The 20,938-nt window shown below is 44.9% G+C and overlaps 1 protein-coding gene across 1 annotated transcript in view; it reads left to right on the top strand.

Annotated features, from left to right (window-relative positions):
• The window catches only part of LOC137349438 (zinc finger protein 271-like), an 87,168-nt gene that overhangs the window by 39,213 nt on the left and 27,017 nt on the right, over positions 1-20,938 (top strand). Inside the window, exon 4 of the mRNA XM_068014970.1 lies at positions 5,934-7,068. Coding sequence (XP_067871071.1) covers positions 5,934-7,068 — 1,135 coding nt within the window. The remainder of the gene's footprint in view (positions 1-5,933; positions 7,069-20,938) is intronic.

Genomic DNA, 20,938 nt, shown 5'->3' with positions numbered 1-20,938 from the left:
TGGCGATACAAAGTTAAGTGGGAAAGTAAACGGTGAGGCGGACACAGACTGCAGAGGGATATAGACAGGTTGAGTGAGAGGGCGAGACCTGGCGGATGGAATACAATGTGACGAAATGTGAAGTCATACGTCAGTTTGAGGGGCTGAAAAGTTGTAATCTCTGGATTGCTCGTGGTGCCACGTGCTAGTGAGTATAGAAATAGAAGGATAGAGCAGATGAATGCGTGGCTGAAGACATGGTGCAGCAGGGAGGGCTTTAGTTTCCTGGATCACTGGGTCTGTTTCTTGCCAAGGTGAGACCTGTACAAGTTTGACGGGTTACACCTGAACTGGAATGGGACCAAGATCCTTGCTGGGCAGTTTAAACTAATTTAGAAGGGGGATGGGGTGCAGAGTGGCAGTACAGTAGGGGTTGATGCACAGCCAAATATAGGCAAGAAATTAAGTCAGTCTGGAAGTCAGAGCAAATATAGGCCCGTTAAGGCACAAGCGAATAATGCAAGGCTGGATTGCATCTATTTTAATGCAAGGAATTTTACAAGTAAGGCAGATGAATTGAGGGGGTTGATTAACACACAGGAATATGATATCATTGCCATCACATAGAAATGGTTGAGGGAAGGGCAGGACTGGCAGCTCAATATTCCACTGTGTATAATCTTCAGGCATGACGGGGGGGTGTAAAAGAGGAGGTGGCATTGCACTATTGATCAAGAAGTCAATTATTGCAGTGAGGAGGGATGATATCTTAGAAGGTTTCTCAAATGAGGCCATATGGGTAGAACTTATAAACAAAAAGGGGGCAATCACTTGGCTGGGAGTGTACTGCACGTCCCCAAGCAGTCAGGGAGAGATAGAGGAGCAGATATTTAGGCAAATCTCAGCGGTGTAAAAATAATAGGGTCATAATAGTAGGGGATTTCAACTTCCCCAATATTAACTGGGATAATCTTAGTGCAAAGGCTTAAAGGGAGCAGAATTCTTAAAGTGCATCAGGAGAGTTCTTTGAGCCAGCACGTAGAAAGTCCGACAGGAGAAGGGGCGGTACTGGACCTAATCCTAGGCAATGAAGCATGACAAGTGGTAGAAGTGTCAGTGAGGGAGCAATTTGGGGGTAGTGACCATAACTCTAAGATTTAAGGTAGTTATGGAAAAGGACAAAGATGGACCAGAAATAAAGGTACTGAATTGGGCGAAGGCCGATTTCAATATGATAAAACAGGATCTGGCCAAAGTGGACTGGGAGCAGCTGCTTGTAGGAAAGTCTGCATCAGACCAGTGGGAGTCATTCAAAGAGGAAATAGTGAGAGTTCAGAGCAAACATGTTCCTGTAAAGGTGAAGGGTAGTACCAACAAGTCCCTGGAACGCTGGATGTCAAGGAATATAGAGGGTTGGATGAGGGAAAAAAAAGGAGGCTTATGGCAGATTCATAGTGCTGAAAATAGCGGAGGCCCGAGAGGGGTATACAATGTGTATTTACTTTTAAATTACTTTTTAAAAAAAAAAGTAATTCGGAAAGCGAAGAGGCAGCATGAAAAAACACTGGCGGGCAAGATAAAGAAAAATCCTAAGGTGTTTTATAAGTATATTAAAGGCAAGAGGATAGCCAGGGAAAGAGTAGGGCCCATTAGGGACCAAAGTGGCAATTTGTGTGTGGCGCTGGCGCACGTAGATGAGGTTTTAAATGATGACTTTTCATCTATGTTCACTATATAGGTGTAGATATCAGGGAGGGTGTTTGTGCTATACTTGAACAAATTAACATTGAAAGAGAGGAAGTATTAGTGGTTTTTGCGGGTTTAGAAGTGGATAAATCCCCAGGCCCAGATGAGATGTGTCCCAGGCTCTTGTGTTAGGCAAAGGAGGAGGTAGCAGGGACTCTGGCACAAATTTTCAAATCCTGTCTGGCCAGAGGACAGGAGGACAGCGAATGTGGTACCATTATTCAAGAAGGGTAGCGGATATACCAGGTAATTAAAGGCTGGTGAGTCTAACATCAGTGATAGGGAAACTATTGGAAAAAATTCTGAGGGACAGGATTAATCTCCACTTGGAGAGGCAGGGATTGATCAAGGATAGTCAGAATGGCTTTGTCAGTGGGAGATCATGTCGAATAAACTTGATTGAATTTTTCAAGGAGGTGACCAGATGTGTAGATGAGGTTAAAGCAGTTGATGTAGTCTACATGGTCTTCAGTAAGGCTTTTGATAAGGTCCCGCACGGGAGATTGGTCAATAAGGTAGGAGCCCAAGGGATCCAGGGCAATTTGGCAAATTGGATCCAAAATTGGCTTAGGGGCAGGGGGCAGATGGTGATGGTTGAGTGTTGTTTTTGCAGTTGGAAGCCTGTGACCAGTGGTGTACTGCTGGGACCCTTGCTGTTTGTAGTGTACATTAATGATTTAGATGTGAATATAGGAGGTATGATCAGTAAGTTCGCAGATGACACAAAAATTGGTGGTGTCGTAAATAGTGAAGAGGAAAGCCTTAGATTACAGGACGATATAGATGGGCGGAGCAGTGGCAAATGGAATTTAATCCTGAGAAGTGTGAGATGATGCATTTTGAGAGCACTAACAAGGGAAGGGAATATACAATGGATGGTAGGACCCTAGGAAATAGTCATTGGGACCTTGGTGTACTTGTCCAAAGATAACTGAAGCAGCAGCACAGGTCGATCAGTTGGTTCGGAAGGCATATGGGATACTTGCCTTTATTAGCCGAGGCATAGAATATAAGAGCAGGGAGGTGATGATGAAGTTGTATAAAATGCTAGTTAGGCCACAGCTGGCGTACTGTGTACAGTTCTGGTCGCCACACTATAGGAAGGATGTGATTGCACTGGAGAGGGTGCAGAGGAGATTCACCAGGATGTTGCCTGGGCTGGAGCATTTCAGCTGTGAAGCAACACTGGATAGGCTAGGGTTGTTTTCTTTGGAGCAGAGAAGGCTGAGGAGGGACCTGATTGAGGTATACAAAATTATGAGGGACATAGATGGTGTAGATAGGAAGAAACTGTTTCCCTTAGCGGAGGTATCAATAACCAGGGGACATAGATTTAAGGTAAGGGGCAGGAGGTTGAGAGAGGATTTGAAGAAAAATGTTTTCTCCCAGAGGGTGGCTGGAATCTGGAACACACTGCCTGAAGGGGTGCTAGAGGCAGGGAACCCTCACAACATTTAAGAAGTATTTAGATGAGCACTTGAAATGCAATAGCATACAAGGCTGTGGGCCAAGTGCTGGGAAATGGGATTAGAATTGCTAGGTGCTTGATGGCCGGCATGGACACGATGGGTCGAAGGGCCTGTTTCTGTGCTGTATAACTCTATGACTCCTACACATTGGTAAGAAAATCTAAAAAAAGAATATTTTTGAATGGTGAGAGACAGTAAAATGTTTGTATTCAGAAGGACCTAGGTGACCTTGCACTTGGACTACAGGAAGTTAGCAGTCATGTACAACAAGCAATTAGGAAGGTATGTTTGCTTTTATTACAAAGGGATTGGAGTGTAAAAGTACAGTTGTCACTGAAAGTGGCAACGCAGGTGGATAAGGTAGTCAAGAAGGCATACGGCATGCTTGCCTTCATGGGTCGGGGCATAGAGTATAAAAATTGGCAAGTCATGTTGCAGCTGGACAGAACCTTAGTTAGGCCACACTTAGAATATTGCGTGCAATTCTGGTCGCCACACTACCAGAAGGACATGGAGGCTTTGGAGAGGGTACAGAGGAGGTTTACCAGGATGTTGACTGGTCTGGGGGGCATTAGTTATGAGGAGAGGTTGGAAAAACTCGGATTGTTTTCACTGGAACGACGGAGGTGGAGGGGCGACATGATAGAGGTTTACAAAGTTATGAGCGGCATGGACAGAGTGGATAGTCAGAAGCTTTTTCCCAGGGTGGAAGAGTCAGTTACTAGGGGGCATAGGTTTAAGGTGCGAGGGGCAAAGTTTAGAGGGGATGTGCGAGGCAAGTTTTTTACACAGAGGGTGGTGAGTGCCTGGAACTTGCTGCCAGGGGAGGTGGTGGAAGCAGATACGATAGCAACGTTTAAGAGACATCTTGACAAATACATGAATAGGAAGGGAATAGAGGGATATGGGCCCCGGAAGTGCAGAAGGTGTTAGTTTAGGCAGGCATCAAGATCGGCGCAGGCTTGGAGGGCCGAATGGCCTGTTCCTGTGCTGTACTGTTCTTTGTTCTTTGTACAGTTACACAGGACAGTGGTAAGGCCACACCTGGAATACTGTTTGCAGTTTTGGCCTCGTTACCTAAGGAAGGGCATCCTTGTCCTAGCGGGAGACACCAAAGTTTCATTAGAGTCATTCCTGGGAGAAGTGGATTGTCCTGTGAGGACAGCTTGAGAAAATCAGACCTAAATTCTCTGGCGTTTGGAAGAATGAGAGGTGATTTAACTGAAACATAAGTTCTTAAGCGACTCGGCTGAGAATCTGTTTCTCCCTGGCTGGGGAGTCTCAAACACTGGGTCACAGCCTTAGAATAAGGGGTCTGCCATTCAGTCGTTGAGTACATTCATACAGAGGTCAATAGATATTTGGATATTAAAGGATATGGGGATAGTGCGAGAAGATGGTGTTGTGATACATGATCAGCCATGATCTTGTTGCATGGCGAAGCAGGCTCGAAGGGCCAAATGGACTCCTCCAGCTCCTATATCTTTTGTAAGATAATAGGTTGCTTTCAATTCCATGCCCTCATTTTTGTTTAACAGTCTGCTATGAGGACGCTGCTGGATGTCCATATGAATAACATCCAGAGACACTCCTTTATCTACCACATCCGTTACCTCCTCAAAAATATTAAACACAGTTTGTTCAACGTGACTTTGTCTTTCGAAATCCTAGTAACTTCCCTAAAACAAGACTAACTCTCTGACCTTACCTAATGAATGGAATGACATTGGCAGATTTTCCAGTGCAGAGAAACAGTTCCTGAATCAAGCATGTTGGATAGTCATGACCAGAGTATTAACATTTTTTAATACCCTGCTGGAGAAACCATCAGATTCTGGAGATTTGTCTATCCTGTGTCTCAGGATTTCCTCTAGAATTTTTTTTACTTAATCCCTCACTTCCAATTTTTAATTTTTATTCTCATTTCTGGTACTTTATCCTCATTGTCTACTGTGAAGGCTGATACAAAGTAATTAAATTAACAAGTCTGTCATTTTCTGTGAGAGTGGAATCAGTGAACTGAACTGAACTAATACTGAACCCATTCAGAGTCAGCACCTTCAGGGGCGGAGGGAAAGGGGAAGTAGTGAGAGTAGAACTGAACCCAGCCAGAGCAGCACCTTCTGGGGAGGAGAGAGAGAGAGAGGAACCAGTGAGAGTAGAACTGAACCCAGCCAGAGACTGCACCTTTGGGAGGAGAGGGGAACTAGTGAGAGTAGAACTGAACCCAGCCAGAGTCAGCACCTTCAGGGGAGGAGAGAGAGGGGAACCAGTGAGTGTAGAACTGAACCCAGTCAGAGTCAGCACCTTCAGAGGAGGCAAGAGAGGGGAACCAGTGAGTCTCGAACTGAACCCAGCCAGACTCAGCACCTTCAGAGGAGGCGAGAGAGGGGAACCAGTGAGTGTAGAACTGAACCCAGTCAGAGTCTGCACCTTCAGAGGAGGCAAGAGAGGTGAACCAGTGAGTGTAGAACTGAACCCAGCCAGAGTCTGCACCTTCAGAGGAGGCAAGAGAGGGGAACCAGTGAGTGTAGAACTGAACCCAGCCAGAGTCAGCACCTTCAGGGGATGGAGAGGAGAAACAAAAAAAGTTGGTGACAATGTGATGACTCTGAATTGCGACATGAATTAGGGAGTGTATGGGATAGCAGTTTACAACTTTAGGGGGACAAGAGGAAAGAAGGTTCTGAATTTCTATCCTGTACTGACAGTGATGACTCTTATAAACTCCTTTTACAGGGTATTAGAAGGGGAGGATTTGGAGACTGGAAACTCCAACCAAACGTCACGTCAAGATCTGACAGAGTCCCTTGATTCATCAGGATCTGAGTGTCATCGGTCTTTGAATGTAGAAGGAGAAGGGTTTGTCTGTTCTGTGTGTGGGAAAAGATTTAAAACCTTAGTGTGGATGGAAAAGCACCGAGACACACACACACGGGGTCGAGTGTTCCAGTGCTCTGACTGTGGAAAGAGCTTTAACCAGTTACACAGTCTGAGAAATCACTGCAACATTCACAGCCATGAGAAACCATATACATGCTCAATCTGTGACCGGACCTTCAGCGGGTCAGACAGCCTGATGATGCACAAGTGTAATGACACGGGGGAGCAACCATATAAATGTGGCGTCTGTGGGAAGGGGTTCAGTTACCCGTCGAAGCTCGAGACTCACTGGCGCAGCCATACTGGGGAGAGGCCATTCAGCTGCTCCGTGTGCGGGAAGAGGTTCACTCAGACATCCAACCTCCTAACCCACCAGCGCATTCACTCTGGGGAGAGGCCGTTCACCTGCTCGGTTTGTGGGAAAGGATTCACTGGTTCGTCCAATCTGCAGATACACCAGCGCACTCACACTGGGGAGAGGCCGTTCAACTGCACCCTGTGCGGGAAGGAATTCACTCAGGCCTCCAGCCTGCTGACACATCAGCGCATTCACACTGGGGAGAGGCCGTTCACCTGCTCCATGTGTGGGAAGGGATTCACTCGGTCGTCCCATCTTCTGACCCACCAGCGTATTCACACAGGGGAGAGGCCGTTCACCTGCTCAGTGTGTGGGAAGGGATTCACTCGGTCCTCCCACCTGGTGACGCACCGGCGAGTTCACACTGATGACCGACCCTTTAAGTGCTCTGAGTGTGGGAAGACGTTTAAAGGCTCTGAGGAGCTGATGAAGCACCAGCGTATCCACACTGATGAGAGGCCGTGCGGCTGCACACTCTGCGGCAAGAGGTTCAGGCAGTTGTCCCACCTGCTCACCCACCAGCGAGTTCACACTGGGGAGAGACCGTTCAGCTGCTCCATGTGCGGAAAGGAATTCACTCAGTCCTCCCACCTCCTGCGGCACCAGCGACTTCACAGCGGGGAGAGGCCGTTCATCTGCTCCATGTGTGGGAAGGACTTCACTCAATGGCCTGAGTTGCTGACACATCAGTGTGCAGCGACCAATCAGGGGCAGCCAGCTTCGGAGCCATTGGTTTTCCTTCAGTTCCAGGTATAATGTTGTGGATTATCAACATGAAGTAGAGGATTATCTAAGAACCACCCAGAGAGGCTGAAAAAGGCCCTATGTAAATGCTCGTTCATTCACACAGACCCAACAAGTTGTATTTCTGCAGTGCCTCCAACATTTAATAAATGGTCCCAAGATTCCTCACAGTAATTGTGTGCGGAACCAGTATGTGAGGGATTAGAAGGGCGGACCCAAAGTGCTCAGAGGTGTGTTTTGAGGATGATTTTGATGAGGAGCCGGGAAGCTGAAGGTTTGGTCCCCATTGATGGGGAACAAGCACAGGAGTGCTGAATGGAGAACGGGGTATCTGGAGGGGAATAGTCCAGGACAGGTTTTGCAGAGACAGGGCAGGATTTTTGCAGATGGGAGTGAAGATTTGAAACTTTGGATTGGGAAGCCAGTGGAAGTCAAAGGTAACCATCAAATAAAGAATTCAGGGACAAACACTTTTCACAGAACAGTGAGAATGTGGAACCTACGGCCACGTGGAAGTATTGATGGAGGTAATTAGAGTGAGAGGGAGCTCAAGTGGATTATGAATACGAGCATGGACCAGTTAGGCCGAATGGCCTGTTTGTGCTGTAGATTCTTTGTAATCTAAATAAAGAAAATCCATTGAACAGCAGGAAATATGGATTCAGCACAAGTTTGTTCTGGGCCTGTGTTCCTCACTTGTGCCTCTGTGAAGCACCTTGGGATTTTTTTTTTTTGTCGCAGGCACAATAGAAATACAAATTGCTGACAGGTGCTGACCTTGATTTCTTTGAGGAAGTGACTGGTGAATCCTATGATGTGGTGCACCGAGACTTTGAGAAGGCTTCTGATAACGTTCCACATGAAAGGCTTCATGGAATCGTGGTGCTGTGGGGATTCAGCTTGGAACTGATAAGCTGACTGAATCTTAGAAAACAACATAGTTATGTCGGGTTTGGGGGGTGGGGGGGGGGGAGGAGGGGTTTGGAGTGTTCTGATTGGGTTGCCCTAGGGCTCTCAGTTGGGACCACTACTGTTTCGAATTTACATCAATGACTTGGATTCAAACACTCAATGCAACTTAGTAAGAATTGCAAGTGAAACCAATCTGGGCAGGTCAGTGAAGTCCAAGGAGGCAGTTGAGAAATGACCAGATGTGTAATAGACATAACAAAAGCAGATGGAATTCAATGGAACAAGTAAGCAAGTACTGTACATGGAAGGAGGAATGGAGAACATGGTGCTGAGACTGAGAGTAGACCCAGCTGTGCAAGGAGGAATGGAGAACGTGGTGCTAAGGAAAAGAGTCGACCCAGCTGTCCAGGGAGGAATGGAGAACACAGTGCTGAGGCTAAAGAGTAGACACAGCTGTGCAGGGAGGAATGGAGAACATGGTGCTAAGGCAAAGAGTCGACCCAGCTGTCCAGGGAGGAATGGAGAACATGGTGCTAAGGCAGAGAGTAGACCCAGCTGTACAAGAAGGAATGGCGAACACAATGCTGAGAGTGAAGGGTAAACCCAGCTGTACAAGGAGGAATGGAGAACATGGTGCTAAGGCAAAGAGTCGACCCAGCTGTCCAGGGAGGAATGGAGAACATGGTGCGAGGGCAGAGAGTAGACCCAGCTGTACAAGGAGGAATGGAGAACATGGTGCTGAGGGTGAAGAGTAGACCCAGCTGTACATGGAGGAATGGAGAACACAGTGCTGGGACTGAGACTGAGTAGACCCAATGTGAGTGACCAACGCAGAACACCACCCAACAAAGCCAGTAGAATATTGGATCTCCAGAGCCAAGCAGAGCGAGTGAGTGATCTGGTCAGACTGCACCCTGAGTGCTGGCTTCCATTAGCACCCTGCAGCCATTTGGCTGTTGTCCTTGCACCATAGGGCTGAGCTACGAAGAATGACCAGTGAAACTTCAGCCTCAGAGGGAATGTCTCTGATGTGACTTTTTCATGGTTCACAAGGTTGGAAAGGAAAGAGAAGAGGGAAAACGAGAGTATTCACTTAAATGGTGAGTAGGACAAATGCTCGCTGGGTCAAACCAGTAAACAGCCATTTTGGTGCTGGTATCAGGAGGTTCACACGGAATGATGAATAGACCCTCAAGTGAAGGAGAAGAGGTGAAAATGCTGCAGTCGTTTTAAGAGACAATTGTTGCTGCAGTTGGGGGGGTCTCTGGGTGGATAAACAAAGGAGGCCTCACTCACCCCATAGCAACAATCTTGTGACTGCAGGGGTTGGATTGTTGCTCTTAATGACATCCAGGATTGAACCATGTTCATTCTGGTCAGTTATTTCTGCTGAGGTTTAATGTTCTGGATATAGAATTAATAAACTAGCTTTGTTTCAAACACTTGGTGTCCGGTCCTTGATATCTCTAAAATAAAATGAGTAAACAGTAGGGAGGAACCAAGCCTTTAAGGGCAGTGTATAATACAATAGGTTAACAGCTTGGCATAGGTAAAGGGTATTATGGGATAGTTAGCTCCAGTACAGGAGACAGTGTAGAAAGTAGGAGGTGTAACATGGGCCATCATTAGACTGAAGGCTCTGAACATCCTGTGTGAAAGGAGAAGTAACTGACCAATGCCAATGTCAGTACTAATATTTGTATGTTATGAATGTATTTGTGATGCAGGATAACACATGGTTTAGATTAGGCAAAAACACGAGCAGGCGCTGTCAGTTTTATGCAATCAAAGGATTTGTGTAAAGAATAATGGCCTAGTCAGGAGACAGCATGTCTGGTTTCTGTTAGTAATATACTGGAAAAAGTGCGACTGTTTACGATTGTGCAAGTTTCTTATTGTCTGCTGATTAGAGGTGAAGTCCTTTACATTCCAGTGATGATGATATATGAGGTGCCTCGTTTGCATCTGGAGCAGTAGCACATAACACAAGGACCACACACACCAATAATCTCAGAATTGATATGTTCATCGAGTCACCTGACATTGTTTAGAAAATCTCTGCGTAAATATGAACTGTTTTTAGTTGTTCTTTTGTATTCAGTCCTGATAGTTCATTCGAGCTGAAAGTTCACATACTTCAATGGCTATCCTACTTGTAAGTATATAGACGTATAGATTGCTTGTACTTTCTGTCTGTTCAATAAACCAAAAAGTTGATTTATCTTTGGCGTTGGAACCTATATAATTTGGATTACTCTTGACTAATCTAACAGAGGGGGCAGAGGATTATAGCATGGGTCTTGTAGAGAAGTGAGATACACTGAGCAGTGCAGGTAGGTCGGGGGGATGGGTGGCGGTGGTGAAGAGAGATGACATGGGCCCTGTGTAGAGGGGGAGGAGACAATCCACGACCAGTTTACAGGAGGGACCATGTGCTGGGCAAAAACCGACCTGAAGTAATAGGATACTAGTCCGAGTGGCAGAAGAGGCTAATATTGAAGAGGATGTGGTGAGCAATCGAGATCAGGAAATCAAAGTGGAGGGATGGAAGAACAGAAAGAGAAATGTGTGACTGACTGAACAGATTATGGGCAATCCAGCTGAGGCAAGCTAGGAGGCAAATCAAAAAGCAGAACTGCAAGGAGGGTAATCTCAGGATTACTTCCTGATAATTGCCAGAGGGAGAAATAGGTTAGGAAAGTTAATATGTAGCTGAAGGATTGATGTGAGAAGGAGGGTCTTCATTTTATAGGACCAGTACGAGGACAGGAAGGAGCTGTCAAGCTGAGGCGGGTTGCAGCTGAACCATGCTGGCACCAAGGTCCTAGCTGAAAGGGTAAATAGGACTGTCGAAAGAACTTGAACCCAATAAAGAGGGTGAGGGTTTGGCTGGTAAGCAAAACACAGCGAGGAAGGGTAAGAGCAAAGCAAAAAGAGGTATAAATAATCCAAGTTTCAAGTAATAGTATAGGAATTAATGTACCTGATGTTTTTCAACATTCCTGCTTTGTTTCTAAGACAATGTATGATAGGTTAAACTGCATCAGGGTATGCAGTAGGACGAGGATCCTTGTCCAAATCAGAGTTCTCTACGCAAACATATGTAGCCTGAGACAAAATAATTAAAAGCACAGATTCAGCTCAAAATCGTAACCATCACTGAGACCTGGCTACTAGTTGGGCGTGAATGAGAGTTTAATATTCCAGGCTGTAAGGTCTTTTAGAAAGACAGGGAAATTGGGAAAGGAGGAGGACTGAAGATGGAAAAAAAAGATAGCAGTGTAGGTGAGTGGACAATGGTTAGAATTAAGAAAGAAACTGGAAAGGAAGCAAAACTCTGGTTGGGGTTGTCTGCAGACCTTCTGACAGCAGGATGCATAAATGCAGTGATCAGAGAGGTATGTAGCAAAGGAAAAAAAAATTATAATGGGAAATGTTTAATTTTTGCAAGAGCTGGGAGAGCTCAAGTTACATAAATGATGCATTTCAGGAGTATATTCAGGATATTTTTTTCTGAAAGAATGAAGGCAATTTTAACCAAACTGCTGTGCCTGGAATGCTGGATTTACAACCTGCCTGATATTGCACTCCATTAACCTCAATATGTTTTGGAACAGACAAGGGAATAGACCATGCTAGTGGCAGTAATGAGTAACAAGGTAGGATTAGTTAGTCTGACCGTAGGGGAGCATCTTGCAAGCAGTCTCCATAATGTGGTGGAGTTTGTCATGAACGTTCGAGGAGAAAGATCACAAACTCCCCACAGTTTTAAACTTAAGGAAGGCCGACTGCGAAGGAGTGAGACATAAACTGAACACGGTAAACTGGGCTGATGAACCTGAAAGGTATGCAAAGAAGTATTTAGGACCCTATATATCTCTAAAGAGCAAGAGTTCCACTTGTGCAGTCAAGCGACCACAGTCAACATATGAGGTAAGAGATAGTACAGGAGGCGACCAATACAAAGACAATGAGAAGTGGTCATCCAGAGGACTGGGAGAAGTATAGAATGCAAAGACATATGAGGGAATACCGACCTGTGAGAACACCACTGCATGCTGCTCTCTGGTCTAAAAAAGAATCGTTGGCCCTGTCTCTGCTTTCAGCCTCTTAACCAATTTCATATCCACGCTGCCACTACATTTCTGTGGCTGCTTTCACGACCTCCGGACATCACAAAGCATTTTGCCCAAAGAAGTACCTTTGAAGTGTTGAAATCACGCAGTGCATCGATCCTATTGTCCCATGTGTAAACAGTCTCTGCCCCCTGCACACATAAAGAACAGGATGAGGCCATTCAGCCTTTTCTGAAATTCAGTTCTATCATGGTTGGCCTCTACTTCAATTCCACTTTACCTGCCGTTGCTCCAAATCCCTTGATACCCTTAACTAACTAAAATCTGTGCATCTCAGTCTTGAAAGCTCCCCAGTTGTCCCCAGGCCTCTGAGGGAGAGAGTGTCAGTTTTCCATTACCCTTTGTGTGCAGGAGTGCTTCCTAACATCGCCCTTAAACAGGCTAGCTCCAAGGTTAAGGTTTTGGCTACTTGTTCTGGATGATCTGATTACTTTCGTAAATGTTCCCATCATCCGGTAGATTCTTTGGTGCTGGATTCCGTTACCAAACTGGCTCTGGTGGGTTTTGAACAATCGACTTGTTGGTAGCTGGTCCAAGGCTGGAAATGCTGTCCTACTGCCAAGCGAGTCTCTGACTTGCCCCCATTGCTAATCATTTGGCACCAGTCTGCCTGAGAACGACCTGGAAAGTCCTCAAGATATATGAAACAAAGGAGATTAAAATGTATCATAAAATAGTGCAGTGAGGAAGCGGGCCATTTGGTCCATCAAATCTGGCTCTGTGGAAGAGCAATCCAGTTAGCCCCACTCCCCTACTCTTTCCCCACACCCCTTCAAGTATTTGTTCAATTCCCTTTTAAAGGCTCATACTGAATCTGTACTCACCAAGCAATTAGTCAGTGCATTTGAAATGCTAAACACTCATTGCATGAAAAAGTTTTTCCTCAGGTCCTATCTGGTTCTTTGCTAATCACCTTAAATTTGTGCCCTCTGGTGATGTATCCTTCAGTCATAGAATTATAGAATGGTTACAGTGCAGGCGGAGGCCATTCGGCCCATTGTGTCTGAGCCACCTCTCTGCGAGAACTCAGCTGGTTCCAACTCCGAAACATTCCACGTAGCCCTGCAAATTTTGTTCTCTTCAGGAGCTTATCCAATTCTCTTTTTAAAGCCAGGATTGAACCTTCCTCCACCACATTCTCAGGCAGTGTGTTTTAGGTAACCACTCACTGTGTCAAAATGCTTTTCCTCATGTCACTTGTTTTTTTGTTTTACTATTCACCTTAGAGAAAGTTCTTCTTGTTTTTACCCTTCCGCCATTGGGAATAGTTTTTCCTTATCTACTTTGTCTGGACCCCTCATGATTTTGACAACCTCTATCACATCTCCTCTCAACCTTCTAATCTCTAAAAGAGACCAGTCCCAGCTTCTCTGATCTATCCACGGAGCTGAAATCCCTCATCTCTGGAACCATTCTCAAAACTTCTTTCCAATGTCTACACATCCTTCCTGGTGCCTAGATTTGAACAAAATACTCCAGCTGAGGCTGAATCAATGCTCTGTGCAGGTTCACCATAACATCCCCGCTTTTGGACTCTTTTGTTCATAAAAACCCAGGATCCCACATGCCTTTTTAAACATCTTCCCAACTTACCCTGCCACCTGGAGCACCTTATGCATATACACCACCAGGTCCCTCTGCTCCTGCACCCCCTTTGGAATTGTATTCCTATTTTATATAGCTTGACCCCATTCTTCCTGCCAAAATGTATCACTTCACACTTTCCTGCATTAATGTTCTTCTGCCATGTGTCCATCTGTTCCACCAGCCCTCCTGAAGTCTATCACTATCCTCCCTGTTTATTACATGTCCGAGCTTCACTCCGAACTCTGCAGGTTTCAATCCCCTGGGGTTCCAGGCGTGGACCTCTCATGTAACTGTGAACATTAGCCAGCCACCTGGTCAAATACCACCAGCATGTTGCCAACTTGTTTATCATTGGCCTCAGCTGGTTTGATCTTTAAAGCCAGACATACACCAGCCAAAACTCCATTAGTTCTCGTCTTATTTCAGAAATATCAAGAAATTGACACACAGTGCGTTTGAAACAAAGCTGATTTATTTGATATATTTGCAGAATGTTGAATACCAACCCAGTTATGGGGGTTATTAACATTGGGGGGAGAAAAAAAATTGTCGGAATGCATGTGGTTCAGTCCTGGATGTGATTAACAGCAGAATCCAACCCATGGTGAACTCAGTGATGTCTCAGTATGTTGGATGACTGAGTGAATCCCTTCCCACACTCAGAGCAGGTAAACGGCCTCTCCCCAGAGTGAACTCGCTGGTGTATCAGCAACATGGATGACTGAGTGAATCCCTTCCCACACTAGGGGCAGGCCTTGTCCCAATGCGTGTGCGCATGTATATCAGCAGGTGGGATGATCAGGTGAATCCCTTCCCATACATGGGTGAGGTGAATGGCCTCTCCCTTTTGTGAACTTGCTGGTGTTTTCGCAGGTCTTTGGAACTTTTAAAGCTCTTTTCACTGTGAGAGCATTGAAACAGTCTCTCCGCAGTGAACTACCTGATGCCTAATTAAGTCAATTAATTGAATCCCTTCCCATGCATAAGCAGGTGGATGGCCTGGCTTTGGTGTGAACTCGCTAGTGAACTTGCTGTTCAGAAGGGGAAATAAATCCCTTCCCGCAGTCCCCACATTTACACGGTTTCTCCCGTCTTGTTGCATATGGGCATTCTCAGGTTGGCTGATTAATTGAAGTATAATCCACACACACAACATGTGTACAGTTTCTCCCCGCTGTAAATGGTGTGTTTTTTTTTAGGTAGTATCGCTGGTTAAAGTTCTTTGTGTCTCAGTGCTTTTCCAGTCACACTCATGTTTGAAATCTTTCCCCACTGACAGAGCAGACAAACATTTCTCCTCCCACATTCAAAGGCTGATGACATTCGGGTCCTGATGAATTGACTGACTGTCAGATCTTGATGTGATGTATATTTTGAGTTTCCAGTCTGCAAATCCTCACCTTCTAATGCCCTGTTCAAAAAAAAAAGTGTTTACGGGACTCATTAGTCAGTGCAGGATAGAAATTCAGAGCAGTCGCTTCTAGTTTCTCCTTGAATCGTACAGCACAGAAGGAGCCATTGTGCCTGTGCTTGCTCCTGAGAGAGCTATTCATTTAGTCCCACTCCCCTCATTCTTTCCACACAATTCTGCTTTGCTTTTCCTTTTCAAGTATTTATCCAATTCCTTTTGAAAGTTACTATTTAATCTGCTTCCACCACCCTTTCAAGCAGCACATTCCAGGTCCGAAGCACAAAGAGGTAGGAAAAGTTAAAAGGGAGTGGAGCTTTTACATTGCATGCAGGATTCCTTTCTTACCCAGTACGTAAGAAACACAACAAGAGGAACTACTGTTGGAGCTAATAACAGGAAATGAATCAGAGCCAATAAGAGAAGTAGGCATAATGGAACATCTAGGCAATAGCGATCAAACTTAATAAGGATTGCTATAAAGATTGAGAAGGTCAAAATTCAGGCAAAGACCAAAGTAATAGAGTGGGTGTGGGGATAGGCATGAGAATGGAACTCTCTCTCTCCCCACCCCGTCTCTCTCACTCTTGTATTCCCGTCTCTCCCTCACTCTTCCCGTCTATCTATCTCCCTCTCTACCCATCTCTCCCTCCCTCCATCTCTCTCTTTCCCCGTCTCCCTCCCTGTCTCTCTCTCTCGCTCCTCGTCTCTCTCTCTCTCTCCCCGTCTTTCTCTCTCTCTCTCTCCTCCCGTCTTTCTCTCTCCCCCTGTTTCTCTCTCCCCCAAACTCTCTGTCCCTCCCAGGTCTCTCGCTTTCCCTGACTCTCTCTCTCTTTTCACCGTCACCTGTTCTCTCTCTTCACCCATCTCTCTCTCTACCCCCCCACCACCCCCGGCTCTCTCTTTCTCTTTGGCTCTGTCGTCCCCCCCCCTCACCCCCCCCCCACCTTAACCGTGTTGAGTTTCTCATCCTGAAATACTTGTCCAACTCTCTTTTAATGTTATTTATGGAATCTCCTTCCACCACCTTTTCCAGCCGAGTGTTTCAGAGCCTGTCAATTCTGAGTGGTCACATCACCTCATCGCCTCTTTACATCCTTTGATTACCAGAGGAAATGGTTGTCGTTCTTCCATCCATTGAAGATGATGGACACGCAGCAAACAATCCACTGAGGGGGGGGGGTGTTGTCTCTCGGGGCACCTTTGCTGATGGTTGTGAAGGCCAATCTTTGTGAGGCAGGTTCTGCCACAAGTGCTGCACGTAAAGCTGCCAAGTGATGCTGAGAGTTGTTTTTGATGTTGGCGTCTGTTGCCAAGCTGCTGTAGCAAGTGGTCATTCAGGTAGAGCACATCAGTCCACAGGATGTGTCACCATTTCCCTCTTTCACCAGCGTGTCACTCGCAGGTGCAGTAGTCGATATTTAGGACCTTCTGGTCATGCTTACAAGCATCCTTGAAGCAGAGCTTTTGGCACGTCACTGATCATCTGGCTCCGGCTACATCACCATATGGAGCTCCCAGGGTAATGCGACCACCTTCCATCGATCCACCAAAGCTGCCTCTGTTTGATTAGTGATAAGACACTTGGGCTCTCTCCCATCTCTCTTTCCCTGTCACCCCATCTCTCTCTCCCCGATTCTCTCTCTCTCCCAGGTCTTTCTCTCTCTCTCTCCCTGATTCTTTGTTCCCCTTCCAGGTCTCTCTGAGAGACTGTGCCTTTGAGAGGATTGCTACATTCGTGATTTTGTCCTGCCAGGATATACCCATAATGAACCGCAGACAGTGAGAATGTTAATTATTGAACTTCTTTTCCTGGTAGCTGTAAGTCACCCATGTTTCACAGCCATACAACAAGGTCCTGAAAATGCAGGCCTTTTAACGATCAGCTTGGTCATAAGGATCAGCTTGGACATGCACATTTCACGAGTCGGCCAAAGGCGATAGCTGCTTTTCTTATATGTTTATCAAGCTCTGCATCAAGGGACAGATTGTCACCAAGGTAACAGAATTTGTTAACCACTTCCAGTGGGGTGTTATTTAGTGAGACCAGGGGAAATAGTTTCTCAAAACATCTCAGCATCTTGAAAACCTCTATTAGGTCATCTCTTAACCTTCTCTGTTCCAAGGAGAACATTCCTAACTTTAAACCTTTCCTGGTAACACTGTGGTAAATCTTCTCTGGACCCTTTCTACGGCCGTTGCATATTTCCTGAAGTGTGGTATCCAGAATTGTCCAAAATGCTTCAGTTGAGACCTGACCAGTGATTTATAAAGTTTGATCATCATCTTTGCTTTTATTTTCTATTCCACGATTTATAAACCCAATGCCCCAATGTGTTTCACATTGCCCTGCTGCCCTTAAGGATTTTTGTATAGGGACATTACAGTCGATCTACTGATATGCCCTTTTCAAAATTGTACATTTACACTATGTTGTCTTTCCATGTTAGTCCTCCCAAAGTTTATCACTGCACATTTCTTGGCATTGAACTCCATCTGTCACGCTTCTGCCCATTTCCCCATTCTGTCTGTCACCGTAAAACTTATAACTATCCTCATCACTTTGCCAACATAGGACTTAGGAGTAGGAGCAGGCTATTTGGCCCTTCGAGCTTGCTCCACCATACGATGAGATCATGGCTGATCTGCTTGTGGCCTCAACTCCACTTTCCCCTCTGACCCCTATAACCCTTGACTCCCTTGTTGACTATCTTACTCAGCCTTGAATAAATTCAATGACCCAGCCTCCACTGCTCTCTGGGGAAGAGAAAAAAGAAAGAGAAAAAAAAAAATCTCCTCATATCTTAAAAGGGAGACCTCGTATTCTTAAACTGTTCCCCCTAGTTCTCGTCTCCGCCACAAGAAGATCACCTCTCATTTTTCTAAACTCCAATGGGTATAGGCTCAACCTATTCAACCTTTCTTCATAAGATAAGCCCTTCATGCCCGGAATTAGTCGAGTGAACATTCTCTGAACTGCTTCAAACACAATTATATCCTTTTATAATTAAGCAGACCAAAACTCTACATGGGAGTCCAGATGTGGTCTCACTAAGGTCCTGGACAGCTGCAGTAAACCTTCCCTACTTTTATACTCAATTCCCCTTACAATAAACCACAACATTCCATTTGCCTTCCTAATCAGTTGCTGTACCTGCGTACTAACGTTTTTTTGTGATTCATGTCCCAAGCCACCCAGATCCCTCTGTACATCAAGTTCTGCAATCTCTCTCCATTTAAATAGTGTACAGCTTTTCTATTCTTCCTGCCAAAGTGGATAAATTCACATTCTCCCACATTATACTCCATCTTCCAAATTTTTGCCCACTCACTTAACCTTTCTATATCCTTTGGTAGACTCTTCACCTTCTCTTGACCATTTACTTTCCTTCCTATCTTGGTGTCATTGGCAAATTTAGCTACCAAACATTTTGTCCCTTCATCCAAGTCATTGCGAACAGTTGAGGCCCCAGCACTGATCCCTGTGGCACTCCATTAGTTACAGTTTGCCAACCAAAAAAGACCTATTAATCCCTACTCTCTGCTTCCTGTTAGCTAACCAGTCCCTTATCCATATTAATATGTTACCCTCTACACCATGTGCTCTTGTGTAGTAACCTTTGATGTGACCTTATCAAATGCCTTTTGGAATTCTAAGTACACCATATCTTGTTACTTCCTCAAAGAATGCTAATAAATAGTTAAACATGATTTCCCTCTCACGAAACTATGTTGTATGATTTTTTACATATCCTACTATAACCTCCTTAAATAATGGATTCCAAAGTTTGTATCACATGCAAACTTGATAATGCTGCTCCCTCCACTCGAGTCTAGCTCATTTCTAAAGTTTGAAGTGTAATGGACCCAAAACAGACCACTGCCAGTCTGAAAAACATCCATCCTTTAGCTTCCTGTCACTGAGCCAGTTTTGTATCCATACTGCCACTTTCCTATTGATCTATCTTTGCTCATGATATTAAGCTAGGTGGGAATGTAAGCTGTGAGGAGGACCCACAAAGGCTGCAATGAAATTTAGACAGCTTAAGTGAGTAGGCATCAAGGGGGCAAATAGAGTATAATGATGAATTATGAGGTTACAGGAGCAGATTTTTTTTGTTTAAAGGCATGAAACTTCTGAATGCTGATGTACAGAGAGACTTGGGTGCACTCATACAAGGAATATGGAAAGTTAGCATGCTTGTACAGCAAGCAATTAGGAAGGCAAATGGCAGGTTGGCCATAATTGCAAAGGGATTGGAGTTCAAAAATAAAGCAGTCTTGCTACAATTGTACAGGGCTTAGGTGAGTCAATACCTGGAATACTGTGCGCAGTTTTGGTCCCTGTATTTAAGGAAGGTTATACTTGCATTGGAGACAGTACAGCCAAGGATCATTGGATTAGTTCCTCGGATGAGAGAGTTCTCCTGTGATGAAGGGCTGAGTAAAATTGATCCATATTCTCCATAGATTAGTAGAATGAGAGGTGATCTCATTGAAACATACAGGATTCACTTGGGGCTTGACAATTAAACACTGAGAGGTTGTGTCCGCTGTCCGGGGAATCTAGAACATGGGGGCACAGCCTCAGGATAAGGGGGGCTGAGATGAGGTGAAATTTCTTCACTCAAAGGTTCGTGAATCTTCAGAATTCTCTACTCCAGAGGGTTGTGGATGCTCCATTGTGGAATATATTTAAGGTTGGGATAGACAGATCTTTGGAGTTGGAATCAAGGGATTTGGGGAGAATGCGGGAAAGTGGAGTTGAAGCCCAAGATCAATCCTAACCATGTTGAATGGCAGAGCAGGCTCAAGGGACCAAATGGACTGCTCCTATTTCTTACCTTCTTAATAATCCTCTTGAATGGCACTATGTCAAATGCCTTCCAAAAATCCATGTAGTCAACATCTACATGCTACCTTGAACGTTCTCTGTTAACTCATCAAAGCATTTAATCAAGTTAGTCAGACGTGATTTGTCTTTAACAAATTCAGGCTGGCTCTCCTTGAATCCAAATAAAAGGCTGATGAGCCTGGTTTATCCCTCTCCCTTATCTTGAATAGTGGTGTAACATTACAAGCCTCCAGTCCTTCGGCACTACTCCGTATCCAATGAGGATTGAAAGATTGTGACCAGTGCCTTTGCTATTTCTATCTTTTCTTTTCTCAGCAACCAAGTATGCACTCCATCCAGATTAGGCAACTGACCAACTTTCAAAAATGTAATCTTTTTAGGATGTCTTCTCTATCGATTAACATCCTGTCCATAATTTCCCTCTCTTCCTGTAGTATAACCTTCACATCATCCACTTCCTTTTCAAAGACAGCTGTAAAGTACTCATTTAATATTTTAGCCATGTTCTCTGCCCCTACATGAAGATTACTCTTTGGATCCTTAACAGGCCCAACATTTTCCCTCACTAACTACTTATACTTTATAGGTTTAAAATGTTTAAGGCTCGATTTAATGTTGCCAGCTAATCTTTTCTCTCTGCCTCCCATTTTAACTTTTAATTCCCTCCTGTACTTTGCATACTTGGTTCTTAACTGAATCTTGCTCTTGACATTTGTCATAAGTCTGTTTTTTTTTTTCTGTTTTATATTAACTTTTTGAATTCCTTGGTCATCAGGATACATGAGCTTTGGATGCTCCATCTTTTCCCTTCAAAGAAGTATTCCTAATTTGTACCTGAACTAGCTCTTCCTGAATGTCCTT

The sequence above is a fragment of the Heterodontus francisci genome, chromosome 34 (genome assembly GCF_036365525.1).
Source record: "Heterodontus francisci isolate sHetFra1 chromosome 34, sHetFra1.hap1, whole genome shotgun sequence".
Classification (NCBI taxonomy): domain Eukaryota; kingdom Metazoa; phylum Chordata; class Chondrichthyes; order Heterodontiformes; family Heterodontidae; genus Heterodontus; species Heterodontus francisci.
The sequence above is the reverse complement of the archived record's forward strand: the minus strand, read 5'-3'. Positions and strand labels throughout refer to the sequence as shown.